Genomic DNA, 17,736 nt, shown 5'->3' on the forward strand with positions numbered 1-17,736 from the left:
GGGAGTCCTCCGGCCCCTCCCCCCAGAACCTTCAACTGTCAAGCACCATGCGAGCCACCAGCAGGCCGCACTCCCCAGGTAGGCGTTGATGGGGTTTGTCCCACTCCTGTCCCTGGCAGACTAGGGTCTCCCCCCAGGGAAGGGGCTGTGTCCCCTTGAGGGTGACTCCTCCATCAGCCTGGGTGCTCCTGAGGCACAGGAGCTAGGCCTCTTCCTCAGCTGGTTTGGGAAAGAATGGGCCACGGATGGTCAGACCTGCAGGAGCCCAACCTCGTTGTCACCACTGAGAGTTTGGAGTCGGGGAGAGGAGAGGAACCAGCCACCGCGCTGTCACAGCCACCTGGGAAACAGGCTTGTGTGAGGGAAGGCCCCGTGGCCATGGCTGTGGCTGTTAGAGAAATAAGGGGCACCTTAGACCCAGCCTCCAGGCTTCTTGGGAAGTGCAGGCCAAAGGGGAGACCCCAAGCCCAGTCTAGACAACATCTTCGTTTGCTCTCTGCTCTGGAAATTAAGCTGTCCCTAAATCTACAGGTCCCCAGTCTGATGGGGGAAGACAAGACATGCCCTGTCTTGTCCAAAAATCGTCCTATACATTCACGCCTTGTTTTCACATATTGCTCTGGCAATCTGCCTGTCCTTCCCACAGCCAGCCTTGTCTGTCTGTCTGTCTCAGCTTGCCCATGCCCCTGGCCCTGAGACATTCTGGGAGATAACTGTGGTGAAGTGTGTGAGTGTGAGAGTGTGTGTGTGTGTGTGTGTGTGTGTGTGTGTGTGTGTGTGTGTGTGAGTCCTCCCTGCCAGCCACTGAGTCAGCAGCGCAGGCCCGGCCGACGGAGTATGCAGGACCTTAGGTAGGTTTGGAGTCAGGACAGTGACTCCTCGGCTGGCTGATGGTCCGGGGACGGAGGGCTCCCGGGAGATGAGGGAGGTGACATTTAACCCTCATCGCCTTGGTCTGCCCTCGGATGTTCTCCAATTTTCTTAGACACCAGCACCTTCTGTGGTCCTTCCAGACCCCCTGGAGAGCTCGGCATGTTCACTCCTGGGGGCAGCCGGGCAGAGGGCAGCCCCATGGTGGAAGGGCACGGAAGGTTCCCTCACCGTGCGGGGTCTTGGGCCATTCACTTAGCCCAGGTTTCTCACCCTCCACACTCTTGACATTGGGGGGCAGGATAATTCTTTGTTGTAAGGGTCTGTCCTGTGCACTGTGGGATGTTTAGCAGCACCCCGGCCTCTACCCACTGGATGCCAGTAGCTCCCACACCCCAGTCCCCTGTTAGGACAATGAAAAATGTCTCTAGACATCGCCAAGTGTTCCCTGGGGATGTAATCACCCCCCACCCCTCAGTGAGAACCGCTGACTTACCTTCTCTGGGCGGACCCTGGGTTCACCCACCCAGGTCGGCTGGCAACATGGGGTGAGGACCCAGCAGTGAAACAAAACAAATTCTGGATTCTCTTCTCTCTTAGGGATGTTCTTTGTCCTTCCTCTCAGCACCCTGTCCTTATGATCATTAAGTCCTGTGACAGAGGGGTATGCAGGAGGCTATGTGATCCTGCTAGGAGCTCAATAAACACTAACTAGTTGACCAGCCAGATCAGTGGGGAGAAGACAACTAACATTGTCTGAGCACCTGTGGAACACCTGTCTTTTTCATGTATGTTGCATTATTTAATCCTGATACATACTTCAAGATAGGGTATAGCAATCTCTTCATGCAAATGAGGAAACCGAGGCTCAGAGATGTAAAACAACTTGCCCAAGGTCACACAGCTACCCACTCTGGCTTGGTGCAGCCCAGGGCACTAGCTCTGCTAAAGAGAAATAAGCTACCTCCCGACCCCTTTTCCAACATCATCCTCAACCTCTCCTCCCAGCCCAGGGAAGGAGCTTAAGAAAGGCCACCTAGAGGCTGTAGTAAGATGGAAGAAGGGATGTCCCCAGACCTGCTGACCATTTGTCCTTCTCTCCAGCACAGCCTCTGCCCCTCCACCGAGGCTCCCTCCCTGAAAGGCAGTAAGGGTAGTGGGTGAGAGCATGGACCAGCCTGCCTAGGTGTGACCCTGACTCTGCTGCCAGCCAGGTGTGCAGCCTTGAGGAAGTTCAGCCTGTGTGCCTCAGTTTCTCCCTCTGAAGCAGGGAGACGATAATAATAAACCTAACTAACAGGGCTGTTGGGAGGATTCAATGAGTTAATGCACATGAAGTGTTTAGAGCCATGCAGGCATGCGCTGAGTCCTCAAACTCTGTTAACTATTATTACTTTTATAAATGCTGTGTAAGTGCTAGTTACTTTCATAACTGAGGGAGGATTCCTACTATCTTCTCATCACAAGCCACAGGCTTTATGGAAGAAGCAAAGGACAGGATTCCAAGTCTTTCTTCAGCAAACTCACCCTAATCCTTACAGCCAATGAAATTTTCTTAGTGGGAGCCAGAAGCCTCCAGGCCTCAGGGACCCCAAGGGACCCCAGAGAGACCCCTCTGCTGTAGCCAAGACCTTTGTCATTCCCTGCACCAACACTCTGGCTTTCCTGGGCTGAGCTGAGCCCTTTCTGGTCCCCAGCCCAGGCATGGCCTGTGGACGGTGCTGGACTGGAGTCTGCAGGTCCCACCATTTACTGGGCACCTGCTAGGGGGCTCTCCCTAATGGATGGGGGGTCCCAGGGATGAACCACACGCCCACCCATTCCCTTCACAGATTGTTATTGGGCCCTCTTCCTGTGGGAGAAACTGAGATACACCGACCTTCTCCCTACAGAAGCTGCCAAGAACATCCTTCAAAATATTTATTGATCACCTACTATGTACACAATACAGCAGCAGGAATACAGCAGCAAACAAAACAGACCAAAATCCCTGCCTGCGTGAGCATTCATTCTATGAGGGAGGCAACCAGTAAACAGAATACATGTGGAGCTAGAGTGGAACAGGGAGTTGGGGAGCGCGGCAGGAGAGAGAAAACATAGATTTGCAAACATAGATGAAAAATTACTACTGTCTGCAGACAGTCACTCATTCATCCCCTGAAAACATTTCTGAGCCCCTGCTGGGTCAGATGCAGTGTAAGACTGAGGGAACCCAGCAGTGGACAGGGGAGCCCACCTCTACCCTTGAGAGCTCATCACCTGGTGGGGGGGGGGGGCAGACAGACCAGGCAGGGATGGGTGTCATAATAAAGGAGATTGCTGGACACCAGGGCAGCCCCGACTCTGTACAGGCGTCAGGGGAGGCTTCACCAAGCAGGTGGCATTGAGCCAGGACTTCCCCAGTGGACAGATGTGTGTGTGGGATGAGGAATGATTCCAAGCAGAGGCACCGAGGCAGGAACAGTCGATGCAGCTGAAGAACAAAGGCAGCCTGTGCTCCAAGGCACTGGGCTGGTGGGTGGCAACCTGTGTGGGTTTGTCAGGCTAATAAGTGGAGGGAACGGGAGTCATTCCTGGACCCAGGGAAGTCCCAGGAGATGCTGGTGAGGGACGGGAGAATGGGTTTGCTTGCTTGGGTAATGGGAAGAGTAAGGGGGTATCAGATAAGTTCAGCCACAAATGGCCCGTGACCTCCTTAGTTGACTAGGATGGGGAGATGGCTCTGGGTCCCCAGGCCTTCCCACGGGGGAGAGCCACCTCCTTCCAGGGCAACGTAGGGTGAAGGTCACAAGCCCAGTCTGGGGTCTGCGGTCAGGCTTAGTCCACCCCAGCCCTCACTCTGTGACCTTCGACCCACTACCGACCTCCGAGCTCCGGCTTCGGCTTCCTGTTCTGGTAACCGTGGGCACCGCGTGGCCCTCTCTCGGGGCCCTGCACAGGGCAGGCGCTCAGGACCGTCAGCTCTGCTGTTCTAACTCCTCTTGCCTGTCAGCTCGAGGGAGGAAGCGTAGCTGAGACCCCCTGCTCCCCCCTCTGAGGAAGGCAGCCCTCTCTGGGCCCAATCCGGTCTCCCCTCTGGACAGCCCAGGACCCCCCTTCCCCCCTCTGCAGCTGCCCCCTTCTTTTCCTCACTCTGGATTCCTCCCACACCCCGGCCCCAACTGGGCTCTGTTTAACGTAGACCACATCCTTCCTCCCTTCCCCCAAGCGCTTCCTTATTCCAGAGGCAGCTGAGAATGTGGGGAGATGGGGGGTGGGGCGCAGGCCCCGGGTGCCTGGGTGGGGTAGGACTGGAGATTCAGAGTGGACCTCGGCTCCTCTCGCCCCTCCTCCACGCTCTCCTCCTGGGTCCCCTGCTGGTGGCAGGGGGGAGTCAGTCCCACGGAGGGCAGACGGGTGTGGGCGGGCATACTCAGGAAGGGTGTAAGAGGTTGCAATCCCTCTGGGGGAGGAGGGATCCTGGGTCCCCAGCCACCAGCTGGCTCAGGACCTGTCAGCCGGCCTGACTTTGCCTCTCAGAGACCCAGCCACCCCAGCCACTGAGCCATTCCCTAACTGGACACTCCCCCACGAGCAGCCCCTTCCCCTCTGCCCTCCTGCCCGCTGCACTCCATTATTTCCACTCTCCCCAAAAGGCAGTGTCTGTTTGTATGGTCTGGAGGTCATTTTTTTTAAACAGCTTTATTGAGCTATGACTCACATGCCATACAATTCACCCATTTAAAGTGTACAATCAGTGGTTTTCAGTACATTCACGGAGTTGTGCAACCATCACCACAATCAATTTTAGAAGCTTTTCATTCTCCCGCAAAAGAAACCCCATACCCTTTAGCCATCAACTTCCAATCCCCCAACCCTCTAAGCACTAGGCAACCATGATTATACTTCCTGTCTCTATATAGATTGGCCTGTTTGGGGCATTTTACATAATTGAAACCATACAATACGTGATCCTTTGTGACTGCTGTCTTCACTTAGCATAATATTTTCAAGGTTCGTCCATGTCGTAACATGTCTCAGTACTTCATTTCTTTTTATTGTTGAGTAATATTCCACTGTACGTGTATTCTTCATTTTGTTTGTCCATTCATCAGCTGATGGACATTTGGGTTTTTCCCCACTTTTTGGCTATTGTGAGTGTTGCTGCTGCTATAAACATTTGTGCAGAAGTTTTTGTATGGACATATATTTTCATTTCTCTTGAGTATATATACCTAGAGGTGAAATTGCTGAATCATATGGTAATTCTGTGTTTAACTGACGGACTGCCAGACTGTTTTCCAAAGTGGCTGCACCCTTTTACATCCCCACCAGCAGTGCCCGAGGGCTCCAATTTCTCCACACCCTCACCAACACTTGTTATTACCAGTCTTTTGGATTAGAGCCATCCTAGTGGATGTGAAGTAGTATCTCATTGTGACCTTGATTTGCATTTGTCTGTTGACGAAGGATGTTGAGCAGTTTTTCATGTGATTATTAGTCATTTGTGTATCTTCTTCAGAAAAACACCTATTCAGATCCTTTGTCCATTTTTTGATTGGGTTATTTGTCTTTTTATTATTAAGCGGAGCCCGTTTTCACCAACAAGGGGATGGCGGCTCACATAAGCCAGAACCGACTCAAGGCCAAGGGCATGGGCCAGCACCACAACGCCCAGAACTACAACAACCAGAGCTTTGAGGAGCTGCAAGCACTCTGCCTGCGGAAAGGGGAGCTGTTCAAGGACCCCTTTTTCCCCGCTGAACCCAGTTCACTGGGCTTCAAGGAACTGGGTCCCAACTCCAAACACGTGCAGAACATCAGCTGGCAGCGGCCCAGTGTGGGCACTGGGAAGGGAGGCATGGGCTCATGGGGGGTGGGGGTAGTCGTGACGTCCCAGTCACTTGGATAATCTCCAATCCCCCACCGCCCTATCTTGGCTCTGTACTAGACTCCATTTCCATCAAGGTAGGGTCCGGTTCGGGACATGCTTAAGTAAAACCTCTCAGAAAACCCCTGGGAAGGTCACTCACTGACCTTTGCCATCACAGCCTACAATTAGGCCAAGTTCCCCCTGCCGCCCCCCATCCGTGTTTCCCCTAGAACTCCAAGAGACAGCAACATTCCCCAGGGAAGTGGGAGGGAGCTTGGGAGGGGGGTGTCCTGGGCTCTCTGAAACCTTTATTCCTTCTTTGCAGCAAATCACAAGCAATCCTCAATTCATTGTGAATGGGGTTAGCCCGACGGACATCTGCCAGGGAGTGCTCGGTGAGTGGGGGGCAGGAAAGCTGGGGGCAGGGGGTGAATTGGGGAAGAGTGCCGGGGTGTCTCCTGAGGCTGGGGGACTGGGAGCCCTGGGTTCAGACAGCTCTTCTGTGTCCCTGCTCCTCCCCTAATCCGGATTCCACCCCTACCTGCTGCCATCTGGGTCTGGGAGTAAGCAGGGTGCTATATTAGTTATCAGTTGCTCCAAGAGTCAGTGACTGAAAGCAACAACAAACATCTATCATCTCACAGTTTCTCCGGGGCAGGAATTAGGAAGTAGCATAGCCGGGTTGGTCTGGCTCAGGGTTTCTCATGAGGTTCCACAGGACCTAGAGGATCCCCTTCCAAGATGGTGCACTCACGTGGCAGGAGGCCCCAGGTCCTGGCCGCATAAGCTTCTCCATAGGACGCTTAAGTGTCCACACATGGTAGCTGGCCTCCCCCTGAGTGAGCGGCCCAAGAGAGAGAACAAGGAGGAAGCCCAAATGCCTTCACCACCTGGTCTCAGGAGAAGCAGGCGGTAACCTCCCCCATGTTCTGCTGTTAAAAGCAAGCTTGCAATCCGGCCTAAGCTCAAGGAGAGGGCAATTAGGCTTCCGCTAAACCACTGCAAGTGACACGACTTCCTCAGTCTGGGGTATCAGGTAAAGGAGCAGCCACTCTCCTGCTGGCTCCCACGGACAGCCCCCAGAGAGAGCTTCCTCCCTACGCCTGGTCCTATCCCCCGGTTTTCTCCAAACCCCTCATTGCATCTTAAGGAAGAAGGCCAGGGTGGGCTTCCTCTAGGGCTGAATTCTGTCCCATTTGTGGCAGAGAAGAGGGCAGGGTGTGGGTAGGGCAGAGGCCAAGGAGACAGCAGGTCCCACAGCTGCCGCTGGGGCTTACTGGGCTGGAGGGCTCAGGGTTACCAGAGGAAAAATTGCTTCTCCCTAAGTGTCCTTTCCACGATGGTGACTAGAGTATCCTTAACATTCCTCTCCCCTCTTCTGCCCCCATCCAAGGGTTCCTCAGGCAGCCAGAAGGCCTTGGTAATCACAGAAGCTTTACCAGTGCCCTCAGCCTCAGCCTGGCCCACGTCCCCCCTCAGGGCACCACCCTGCCCCAAGCCCCACCCGTGGTCTGAGATTCCCCAGGAGAGATGGCCACAGATGACCTCAGCCCAAGAATCCTGCCCCTGTGTCCCAGCGAGGGTACAGACTGAGCCCCTTGGGTCTCTAGTATTACGGGGCTGACAACAAGGAGAGCCGTCTTGATCACCACACCACTGTAATCATGGGGTAGAGGCGGGGGGCCATGGGGAAGGAGACTGGCCTTGTTCAAGGGACAGGAGACGATTGGCTGTCCCCCAAAGATGGCAGGTCCCAGAGGGAGGAGTAAGACCAAGGCCAAAAACACCTTCTCCCCAAATCCCAGAACAAAAACATCCGGCTCTGATTTGTGAGTCTCTCGCCTAATAGAAAAGGTGGAGAACTCACCCCCAGAGCTGGCCCTTCTGCAGCTTCTCCCTGCTTGCTTCCTCCCTGAAGACTCCTCAGTGGGAGGGCATCTCTGTCGGGAAGGGGGCCACAGGGCAGCTCCTGCTCCTCTGGGGCTCGGACTCCGGGACCCACACACATGGGAGTGCTCAAGCTGGGAGCCCTTCTGTCTTCCCAGGGGACTGCTGGCTGCTGGCTGCCATTGGCTCCCTTACTGCGTACCCCAAACTGCTGTACCGCGTGGTGCCCAAGGGGCAGAGCTTCAAGAAAAACTATGCTGGCATCTTCCATTTTCAGGTGAAGGGCGATTTGAAAGCCAGAGTTGATTTGTGTATGAGGTGTGTGTGTGTGTGTGTGTGTGTGTGTGTGTGTGTGAGAGAGAGAGAGAGAGAGAGAGAAAGAATTAGTACATGCTTTGAAGTTTACCTTTTTTCTTTCCTTTTTGAAAAAAACGACATTTATTAGGGTGGATTTTTGTCTAATTATCAGAGAAATGTCCGCTCACTAAAGAAATTGTGTAAGCTAATTTTTTAAAGCCCCCAAAGGAAATAGTTGTTATCAGTTTGTGATTCATTCTCCTCCTCCTCTTCCTCCTGCTTCTCTCTCTCTCTGTCTGTCTCTTTCTCTCGGTAGATACACTCACATATGTATATGCACGTATACGTGTGTGTACGTGCATGTGCGCATATGACATTGGGAGTTTCTGTCATGTAATTTTTGTAATCTGCTCTTCAAATTATTCAACATGTGGACAAATTCCTCATGTCATAAAAATATTTCTGAAAGTCACAAGAGTTTTTAAGACCTCAGAAGTCCTAAAGTCCAGCCAAGGTCAAAAGGTGGGTGGGTCCTTCTGGAGGCCATGGCAGAATCTGGAGGTGAGGCTGGGGGAAGGTTCAGGCCTTTGGCGGCGGCGGCGGCGGCGGCGGCGGCGGCGGAGGGGTGGGGGGGGGGGGGCCCTCTGTTACTGGTGTGTCACTGAACCTGACACCAGGAGGCGCTCGTGTAACAGAGTCTTCATGCAAGACGGAGGTGGGGGGAAATGTGCGCGCGCGCATGCGCGCATGTATGTGTATATGAGCTCGGAAGGGGGCCTGGGGCATACAGATGCCCCAGGCCCGCTGAGACCCACCTTGCCGCCCGCAGATTTGGCAGTTTGGGCAGTGGGTGGACGTGGTGGTGGATGACCGGCTGCCCACAAAGAATGGCAAGCTGGTGTTCGTGCACTCAGCCGAGTGCACTGAGTTCTGGAGTGCCCTGCTGGAGAAGGCGTACGCCAAGTGAGTGCCCCAGCCTGGCGATTCGCCTGGCCTCCAAGCTTGCCCTGACAGTTGGCAGTGACGGGGGGTAGGGGAGCAACTGGAATCAGGGGAAGAGGCAGGGGGACGGCAGGGCATCCCTCCCTTCCCTCACCGCACCCTCTGAGGTCCAAGCTCACAACTGCATCCCAGAGCCCAGACGGTGCCCTCTCTGTGCCCACAGGCTGAACGGATCCTATGAAGCCCTGTCTGGGGGCAACACGGTGGAGGGCTTTGAGGACTTCACGGGGGGCGTGACCCAGAGCCTCCAACTCCAGAAGCCCCCTCCGAACCTGCTGAGGATGCTTAGAAAGGCCATAGAGCGATCCTCCCTCATGGGGTGCTCCATCGAAGTAAGCCATGCTTGGTCCTGCTTCAGGGCCTTTGCACCTGCTGTTGCTTTCACCTAGAAAGTTCTTTCTCCAAATACCTGCATAACTAGCTCCTTCTCATTCATTTTTTAGTTCAAATGGCCCTTCCTCAGGCTAGCCTTCCCTGCTTCCCAATCTAAATTAGCCGCTCCTGCCCCCCATTTCCTCTCTACTTTGTTTTGATTTTCTCCCCAACATTTATCATGATCAGAAACTGTCTTACTTATCGACGTGTATGTTCACAACCAATCTTCTCCAGACAGTTTTCATATTCCATGAAGACAGTGACTTTATTTGTCTCATTCACTGCTGGGTCCTGGGACTTAAGATGGTACTTGGCATGCAATAGATACCCAACACATATTTGTTCAAATAAATAAATGAACCCAGAGTGCTACTGTAAGACCCAGCAATTGTATTCTTGGGCATTTATCCCAGAGAAATGAAGACTTATGTCCACACAAAAGCCTGTACCCGAGTGTTCAAAGCAGCTCTGTTCATAATAACCAGAACTTGGAAACAACTTAGATGTCTTTCAAAGGGTGAATAGTTTAACAGGTGCATACATACCAGGGGATACTACTCAGCAATAAGAAGAGATGAACTACTGACACACAAAACAACTTGGATGAATCTCAAGGAAATTATGCTGAATGGAAAAAGCCAATCCCAAAAGATTCCATACTGTATGATTCCGTTTATATGACAGTCTTGAAATGACAAAATTTTTTAAAATGGAGAACAGATTAGGAGTTGTCAGAGGTTAGGGAAGAGGGCCATAAGAGGTGGATGTTGGTTGTAAAAGGGCAACACGAGGGATGGTACTGGTGATGGAAATGTTCTATATTGTGACGATGGTGGTGGATACAGAAAACTACACATATGATAACAATGCGTAAAACATACACAAATGAGTACTAGTAAACGTGGAGACATCTGTATAAGACTGACTAATTGTGTCAACATCTTCATCCTGGTTTTGATATTGTGCTATAGGGAATTCCCTGGCAGTCCAGTGTTTAGGACTCTGTGCTTCCACTGCAGGGGGCAAGGGTTCGATCCCTCGTTGGGAATCTAAGATCCTGCATGCTGCGTGGCACGGCCAAAAAAAGAAAAAACATTATATTGTGCTATAGTTTTGCAAGATGTTACCACTGGGGGATACTGGATATGGGGTGCACGGATCTCTCTGTATTATTTCTTAAAACTGCATGTGAGGGAGTTCCCTGGTGGTCCAGTGGGTGAGACTCCGGGCTCCCAGTGCAGGGGCCCGGGCTCAACCCCGGATCAGGGAACTAGATCCTGCCTGCTGCAACTAAAAGATCCCCCATGCCACAACTGAAAAAACAAAAAAAACCCAAAAAACAAAGAAACCTGCGTGTGAGTCTACAATCATTTGAAAATACAAAGTTTAATTAAAAAAAAAATGAACCCAGAGAGTTGTCACCTCTCTTCAGGTGCCCCCATCCCTCTGACCAGACCTTGAGTTCCTTTCCTTCCTCTCTGTTCTGTGTAGATCAACAGCCAAAGTGACTTGGAGTCGTTGACGCAGAGGATGCTGGTGAGAGGACATGCTTACTCAGTGACCGGCCTTCAGGATGTGAGTCTGACCACTACACCCCACCCAGAGGGACAGGAGAAGGAGAACTTCTGTGACCCTACACTCCTAACCTTTGCCCACAACCCACCCAGGTCCTGTACCGCGGCAGGATGGAAACACTGATTCGGGTCCGGAATCCCTGGGGCCGGATTGAGTGGAATGGAGCCTGGAGTGACAAGTAGGTGCCCCGACCAGCACTCTGGGGGGAGGGGCAGAGCACAGAGCAGGCCCACGAGCAAGACCATGCCACAGAGGGACCGACTGGCCTCCGGTCACCTGCGCCCAGTGTGAGCCCTTCCCCTCTAGATTCTCCATCTAACCAGGACCCCCAGTAGGCAGACGTTCAGGGATAAGGGCATCCCTGGGGGAGGACCGAGGTGCCTCCCGACCCCCTGCCCCTCTACTGCCTGTCTCTGCTCCAGTGCCAAGGAGTGGGAAGAGGTGGCCCCAGACGTCCAGAGGCAGCTGCTGCACAGGAAGGAGGACGGAGAGTTCTGGTCAGCGCCGCTTGAGAAGGACCACCTTCCGTCCCCACACCCAGTCCCTTCATCTCTCCTGCCACTGTCCCGCCTGTGCCTTGGATGGGGAGGCTCTGGCGGGGCGCCTACAGGTGTGGGTGTGCTGCTGATGGGCTCTGGCCACCCCTCCACCACAGGATGTCCTACCAAGATTTCCTGGACAACTTCACCCTCCTGGAAATCTGCAACCTGATACCCGACACGCTTTGTGGGGACTACAAGAGGTGTTGGCACACCACCTTCTACGAGGGCAGCTGGAGGAGGGGCAGCACTGCAGGGGGCTGCCGGAGCTACACTGGTGGGCGAGGGGACCCAGGGGAGCAGGGAGCAAGGGATGGGCCACTGACTCACCGCACACCTGGGCCCCATTGAGGCGGGGGGCACTTGGCTGCGAAGCCCGTCCACCCTGGGAAGGGCAGGGCCAACCTGACCTGCTTCCTCCACAGACACATTCTGGACCAACCCACAGTTTAAGATCTCTCTCCCCGAGGAAGATGATGCCCTAGAGGACGACGAAGCCGTCTGCACCTGCCTGGTGGCCCTGATGCAGAAGAACTGGAGGCGGGCACGGCCCCAGGGAGCCCAGCTGCAGACCATCGGCTTTGTCATCTACTCTGTGCGTGCCCAGCTGGTCCCCCAGCCACTCTTGCTCTCCCCATGGCCTCACCCCTGGGACCACTGCCCACCCCACCCCACCACCTGCCCCGGGACCAGGACACCCTCCAACCGCCTCCACACCCCTGGCTCTTTCTTTTTTCCTTTTTTTTTAAATTGGAATATAGTTGATTTACAAGGTTTATCAGTTGTACTTATACATATATCCGCTTTTTTTTTTTAAGATTCTTTTCCCGTATAGGTCATTACAGAGTATTGAGTAGTTTTCCCTGTGCTATACAGTAGGTCCTTATTAGTTATCTATTTTTTTAATTTTTTTTTTTAGATTTGTTTATTTATTTATTTATTTTTGGCTGCATTGGGTCTTTGTTGCTGCACACTGGCTTTCTCTAGTTGCAGTGAGCAGGGGCTACTCCTCGTTGCGGTGCACAGGCTTCTCATTGCGGTGGCTTCTCTTGTTGTGGAGCACGGGCTCTAGGCGCGCGGGCTTCAGTAGTTGTGGCACGCGGGCTCAGTAGTTGTGGCTTGCGGGGTCTAGAGCGCGGGCTCAATAGTTGTGGCACACGGGCTTAGTTGCTCCACGGCGTGTGGGATCTTCCCGGACCAGGGCTCGAACCCGTGTCCCCTGCATCGGCAGGCAGATTCTTAACCACTGTGCCACCAGGGAAGTCCTAGTTATCTATTTTATATATAGTAGTGTGTATATGTCAATCCCAATCTCCCAATTTAATCCTCACCGCCCATCTCGGCCCTGTCTCTTTCTGGAGTGGTGCTTTGCGCTTTTGAGGCAGGGCTGGCAGTTTCCTTTTCAGATTTTTAAAATCTAAAGCACTTAGGGAGCACTTCCTTTGTGCCAGGCATTGTTCCAAAGGCATTTTGAATAGTAATGCCTTTAATGAAGAGGAAGGCGATTGGGAGCCAGAGAGGTGAGGTCACTTGTCCAAACTCACACCAGTTCCCACACACTCGGAGATTTCTCCACGGCCCCCAAGCCTCCCCACAGCTGCCCCACCAAGAGCACGGACTCCGGCTGAGAGAAACCCCTGACAAGCATTTCCCAAACGGTGCTTTGCAAAATCCTAGAAATGCCCGTTTGTCCATTCATTCACATAGTCAGTGATATTCATGGAGCACCTACTGCAAGCCAGGCCCCAGTCAGTCTCCAGAGGTTCAATCGTGAACAAAAGCAGACACGAGCCTTGCCCTCCTCCTAGGCTGTCAGTCCCCCAGGTTAACAGACACACCTGAAGCCATTTCCAAGGTTAGACACAGCCCTGCCAGGAAAGGCTGTATTCTCTACCCCAACCCAGAGCTCCATGGGACCATCAGTATATTAAAGGTTCTGGTCATCCCTGGAGGAGAGCAACCTATTTATCTTGGTTTATCTCACCTTTTTTACAAACTTCTATGTGCTCATTCCTCGGTTTCAATAATCCCCTATTAACTTCCTGCAAGACATGAGCGCTCCATGGAAAATGCTCTCTTAGTTTTTTATCCCAGCTCTTCAACTGTTCAGCAGTGTGAGATTGGGCAAGTTATCTCACCTCTGGGGGATTCTGTTTCCCATCCTTAACCTGCAGTGGTAAAAATCTCCCCTTGGCAAAACTTTGTGTAAACCGTACTTTGCCATCCAAAGCAGAAGGGTTATTTTTTTTTTATTGGGGTGTAGTTGTTTTACAACGTTGTGTTAGTTTCTACTGTACAGCAAAGTGGAGTTCCCTGTGCTATACAGTACGTTCTCATTAGTTATCTGTTTTATACATATTAGTGTATATATGTCAATCCCAACCTCCCAATTCATCCCACCCCCTTTCCCCCCTTGGTGTCCATACATTTGTTCTCTATGTCTGTGTCTCTATTTCTGCCTTGCAAACTGGTTCATCTGTACCATTTTTCTAGATTCAAAGCGGAAGTGTTATTAATGCTGGGACTTTTAGCTCTTAGAGCCCACGCCCCTCCCCACCACCAGCGTCCCAGTGCCCTTAGCACCCCCCAACACACACACACCTGGCTTCCACAGGCCTGAGCCCCTTCACCATCCTGGGGATCTGACCCTCCTCTCTCTTCCCTTCCCAGGTCCCAAAGGAGGTACGGAAGACGTGGGGCTTGATCCTGGGCAGACATCCACCCTGCTCCTGGCATGTGGATGGGCAAGGGGTGGAATTCGGCGAAGGGTTCTGGAGCCCACCGGGTCAGGGTTCCGGCCCCCCTGGGCCCTGAGTGAGAGTCAGGGAAGGAAACGGCCACACTGGGGTTACCTGCCAGATGGACAGGGTCCAGGCCCTCCCTAGCCCTGCCCAGCCGGGCATCACCGTGGGGGTCCCTCCCTCCCTGCCCTCCCCTGTGGGCCCTGTACCCACCTCCAGGGCACGTACAGTTTCAGAACCTCCAGGACGTCCACTTGAAAAAGGACTTCTTCGTGAAGTATCAGGACCTGGGCTTCTCAGAGATCTTCACCCACTCGCGGGAGGTGAGCAGCCACCTCCGGCTGCCTCCGGGGGAATACATCATCATTCCCTCCACATTAGAGCCGCACAAGGATGCGGACTTCCTGCTCCGGGTCTTCACAGAGAAGCACAGCGAGTCCTGGTGAGGGGCCCCACCTCACTGCTCCAAGGCCACCTGCCCCAGAGCTGTAAGATTCAAGCTCAGGGTGCAGTCAGCTGGTTCCCCCCGCCCCCGTCCCTATTTTACAGTCAGGGAAACTTAGGCATGAGGCAGGGAAGTCCCAGGTAGTAGCAGAGCCAGAATCAGAAGCCAGATCCCACGGAGCCCGTTCCGTATTGCTGCAGACACATGACATGACCTCCCTGACCATCCCACTGGAATCCCTGTCTCCCTGACCCCTGCTCACTCCGAGCCTTCATCTACCTCTGCCCAGGGAACTGGATGAAGCCAACTTCGCTGAGCTTCTCCAAGAGGTGAGGGGAGGCTGTGTGGGGTGGGATTTGGGGGCAGCATGTAGGGGTGTGGAAGAACTTTCTGGACTGTGTCCCTCTCCCACTCCTTTCCCTCCAGGAGAACATCTCTGAGAATGACATAGACCAGGACTTCATACGTTTGTTTCACATAGTGGCCGGTGGAGAGGTGAGAGGCAGAGGGCTGGGAGATTGAAAGGAGGTGGTTTGGGGCTGAAGGGGCCAGAGCGGGGGTTTATGGTCCCCCTTCCTAGGACAAGGAGGTAGGCATGTATGAGCTACAGAAGCTCCTCAACAAGGTGGTCTCCAAAGGTGAGTCTTCCATCCCCCACTCACAACCCTTCCCACCAACCTTAATCACCCCCACCCCTCCCCCCAACCCCGACCACACCCTGCTCATCCCTCCCCTTCTTCCTGCCCCTTCCCTCCCTCACAGTCAAAAACCTCAAAACCAAGGGTTTCAGCCTGGACGTGTGCCGCTGTATGGTCAACCTCTTGGATGTATCTTCCTGTCCAGTGGGCAGTCCTGTCCAGTGCTCTCCTGCCCCAGCCCCCTACCCCTGAGCCTGGCCCCAAGGTGGCCACCTCTCTGACCAGCCATGCCCTCCTTCTGGATGGGGATTAGGCGCTGGGGTAACAAAAGATGCCAGTTCTTCCGGCCATTACCATGGTTACCATACAGGCCCCTTCCGTCTTGTGCCCTACCTCAGTGAGTCCCTCTGATTCCCAGCCCCCAGGATGCCCTCCCCACCCTCTCCTCTTATATCCTTGACTACCTCCCAGAAAGATGGCTCTGGCAAACTGGGGCTTCAGGAGTTCCAGATCCTGTGGAGAAAAATCCAGAAATGGACGGTAAAGGGCACTGAGGGGGCAGTTTATGGAGGTAAGAAAGAGAGGTCCTCCAGAGGGATGAGGACTAGTAAGGACGGAGCTGGAACAGGAGCCCCTGACTAGACACACACACACACACACACACACACACACACCCCAGGATGGAGCCGTTGATGTGTTGGCGTATTAACTAGTCAAAATATTCAATAACCAGCACAGTCCAGGTATCAGCCATCGTAAAGGATACAGGCAGAGAGCCCTGGGCAGGGTGCCAGGAACTAACCCCACAGTCACCAGGTGATAGGAATACTGGAGCTCAGGGGGTGGGCCAGCGTAGGGGGCCCCTGGGGTCTTGGGTAGCAGTCGTGAAGCATTTCATCACTTCAGCCACCGTGCCATGCACACGGCCCTACCACATGTGTCTTGTCCCTTCAGGACATCTTCCGAGAGTGTGATCAGGACCACTCAGGCACCTTGAACTCCTATGAGATGCGCTTGGCAATTGAGAAAGCAGGTGGCCAGGGGCAGGAGAGGGCTTTGGGGCAGGGAGGGGGGAGGCAGCAGCAGCCAGAGGGCTGGACTCTCCCCCTCCACACTCCTCTCTCTCCCAGGCATCAAACTGAATAACAAGGTGACACAGGTGTTGGTGGCAAGGTATGCAAATGACGAAATGATCATGGATTTTGACAGCTTCATCAGCTGTTTCCTGAGGCTGAAGGCCATGTTCAGTGAGTCAGGCACCTGCCCACTCCCCACCCTGGGCCAGGGGACTGCCGGCCTTCTCCCACATACCCACACAAAGAGCACTGCTCCAGAACCACTCCCCTCCACCGGGCACAGATGATCTGGGTTCAAATCCCAGCTCCACCGCTTGCTGGCTCTGTTGCCTGGAGCAAGTCACTTTATCTCTCTGTGCCTCTGTTGCCTTACCTATAAATATAGATAACAGTACAGCCTGCATAGAATGGAGGCAGAGATTAAATGAGATAGTATTTGGATAGTACTCAGAACAGGCCCCGGTTCAGAGCAAGGCTGTAGGAGTCCTTACCATTAATTCCCTGCTGGGCTGGGGGTTTGGCTGGGAAGAGGGAAGGAACAGCTCCTTACACCCTTTCTGACAATCCTCCCTAGTCAGGAAGGGGTCTTGCAGACCACTGACTCAGCTCCCAACCCTTCTCCCTTGCCTCCTCCTCGAAACAGTGTACTTTCTAACCATGGACCCTAACAATACTGGCCAGATTTGCTTGAACCTGAACCAGGTACATGGAAAGGATCCTCAGGCACGGGCCCCCACCCCCACCCCCCGCCGTGGCTCCACTGGCCCTTCCCTTTCCCCAGACATCATGCCCCACCACCACCTCGCCCATCCTCTGATGTTCTTCTTGCCCCACAGTGGCTGCAGATAACCATGTGGGGTTAGTCACTGCGGGAGCCTGGCTTCCTACCGCCATCAGCACCGCCCCCCGCCCCGCCCCGCCCCACCCCCCGCCGGGTTCTGGCCTGGGGGGCGGGGTGCACCTTGTGGCGCTCAACTCTGCGGTCTCTGCTGATGGAAGGGCCGAGATGCTTATTCCAGCAGCAGGACCTCCAGACCCACCCTCCCAGCGCAAAGTGTTTTTCTTTTACCCCAGCCAGGCTTCTGGTGGCTGGATTTACCCCACAGTCTCCCTCCCTCTCTGAGTACATTTCACTAAAGATTAAGTGACACTTCTGCGGTGTCCCCCGGCTGGGGAGGCTGTCCACGTTTCCTACCCTGCTCGCGCTGGCCTGTTTCATAGCTCCTCCCTTCTCCCCCTCACTCAAGGGCATTATTATAATGAACAACACATGCCACAGGCTTCTGTGTCTCTGTGTTTCTATGCCAGGAAAAGACTGGCAGGGGTGTAAGTCATTTCCTCAGTACCAAAGGGGGGGACCCAGGAGCTCTCAGTTGGGGTGATACCACCCCCTGTCCAGGGAGCATTTGGAAATGTGTGGTTGTCACAGAAGCTAGAGG

At 53.8% G+C, this 17,736-nt stretch overlaps 1 protein-coding gene across 1 annotated transcript; it reads left to right on the top strand.

The window, feature by feature from the left end:
* The first annotated feature begins 5,443 nt into the window (after positions 1-5,443).
* CAPN11 (calpain 11) lies at positions 5,444-17,517 on the top strand. The gene is made up of 21 exons (XM_068557432.1): positions 5,444-5,689; positions 6,048-6,117; positions 7,768-7,886; positions 8,736-8,869; positions 9,072-9,240; positions 10,775-10,858; positions 10,951-11,036; positions 11,281-11,355; positions 11,514-11,674; positions 11,823-11,992; positions 14,068-14,079; positions 14,369-14,580; positions 14,873-14,912; positions 15,010-15,078; positions 15,164-15,221; positions 15,346-15,410; positions 15,693-15,761; positions 16,176-16,254; positions 16,352-16,468; positions 16,941-16,999; positions 17,134-17,517. Exons 1-21 carry the CDS (start codon positions 5,462-5,464, stop codon positions 17,158-17,160), a joined length of 2,103 nt encoding a protein of 700 aa, XP_068413533.1. The 5' UTR covers positions 5,444-5,461; the 3' UTR covers positions 17,161-17,517.
* Positions 17,518-17,736: the final 219 nt, after the last annotated feature.

Source organism: Eschrichtius robustus, chromosome 12 (genome assembly GCF_028021215.1).
Source record: "Eschrichtius robustus isolate mEscRob2 chromosome 12, mEscRob2.pri, whole genome shotgun sequence".
Taxonomy (NCBI): Eukaryota; Metazoa; Chordata; class Mammalia; order Artiodactyla; family Eschrichtiidae; genus Eschrichtius; species Eschrichtius robustus.

What these genes read in the sequence shown, in the direction of transcription:
- CAPN11 (XM_068557432.1), top strand. Translation starts at nt 5,462, where the DNA reads ATGGCGGCTCACATAAGCCAGAACCGACTCAAGGCCAAGGGCATGGGC. An exon ending in CATCTGCCAGGGAGTGCTCG is followed by an intron (nt 6,118 to 7,767) that starts GTGAGTGGGGGG and finishes CTGTCTTCCCAG; the next exon opens with GGGACTGCTGGCTGCTGGCT. An exon ending in GAGGCTGAAGGCCATGTTCA is followed by an intron (nt 16,469 to 16,940) that starts GTGAGTCAGGCA and finishes TCCTCGAAACAG; the next exon opens with TGTACTTTCTAACCATGGAC.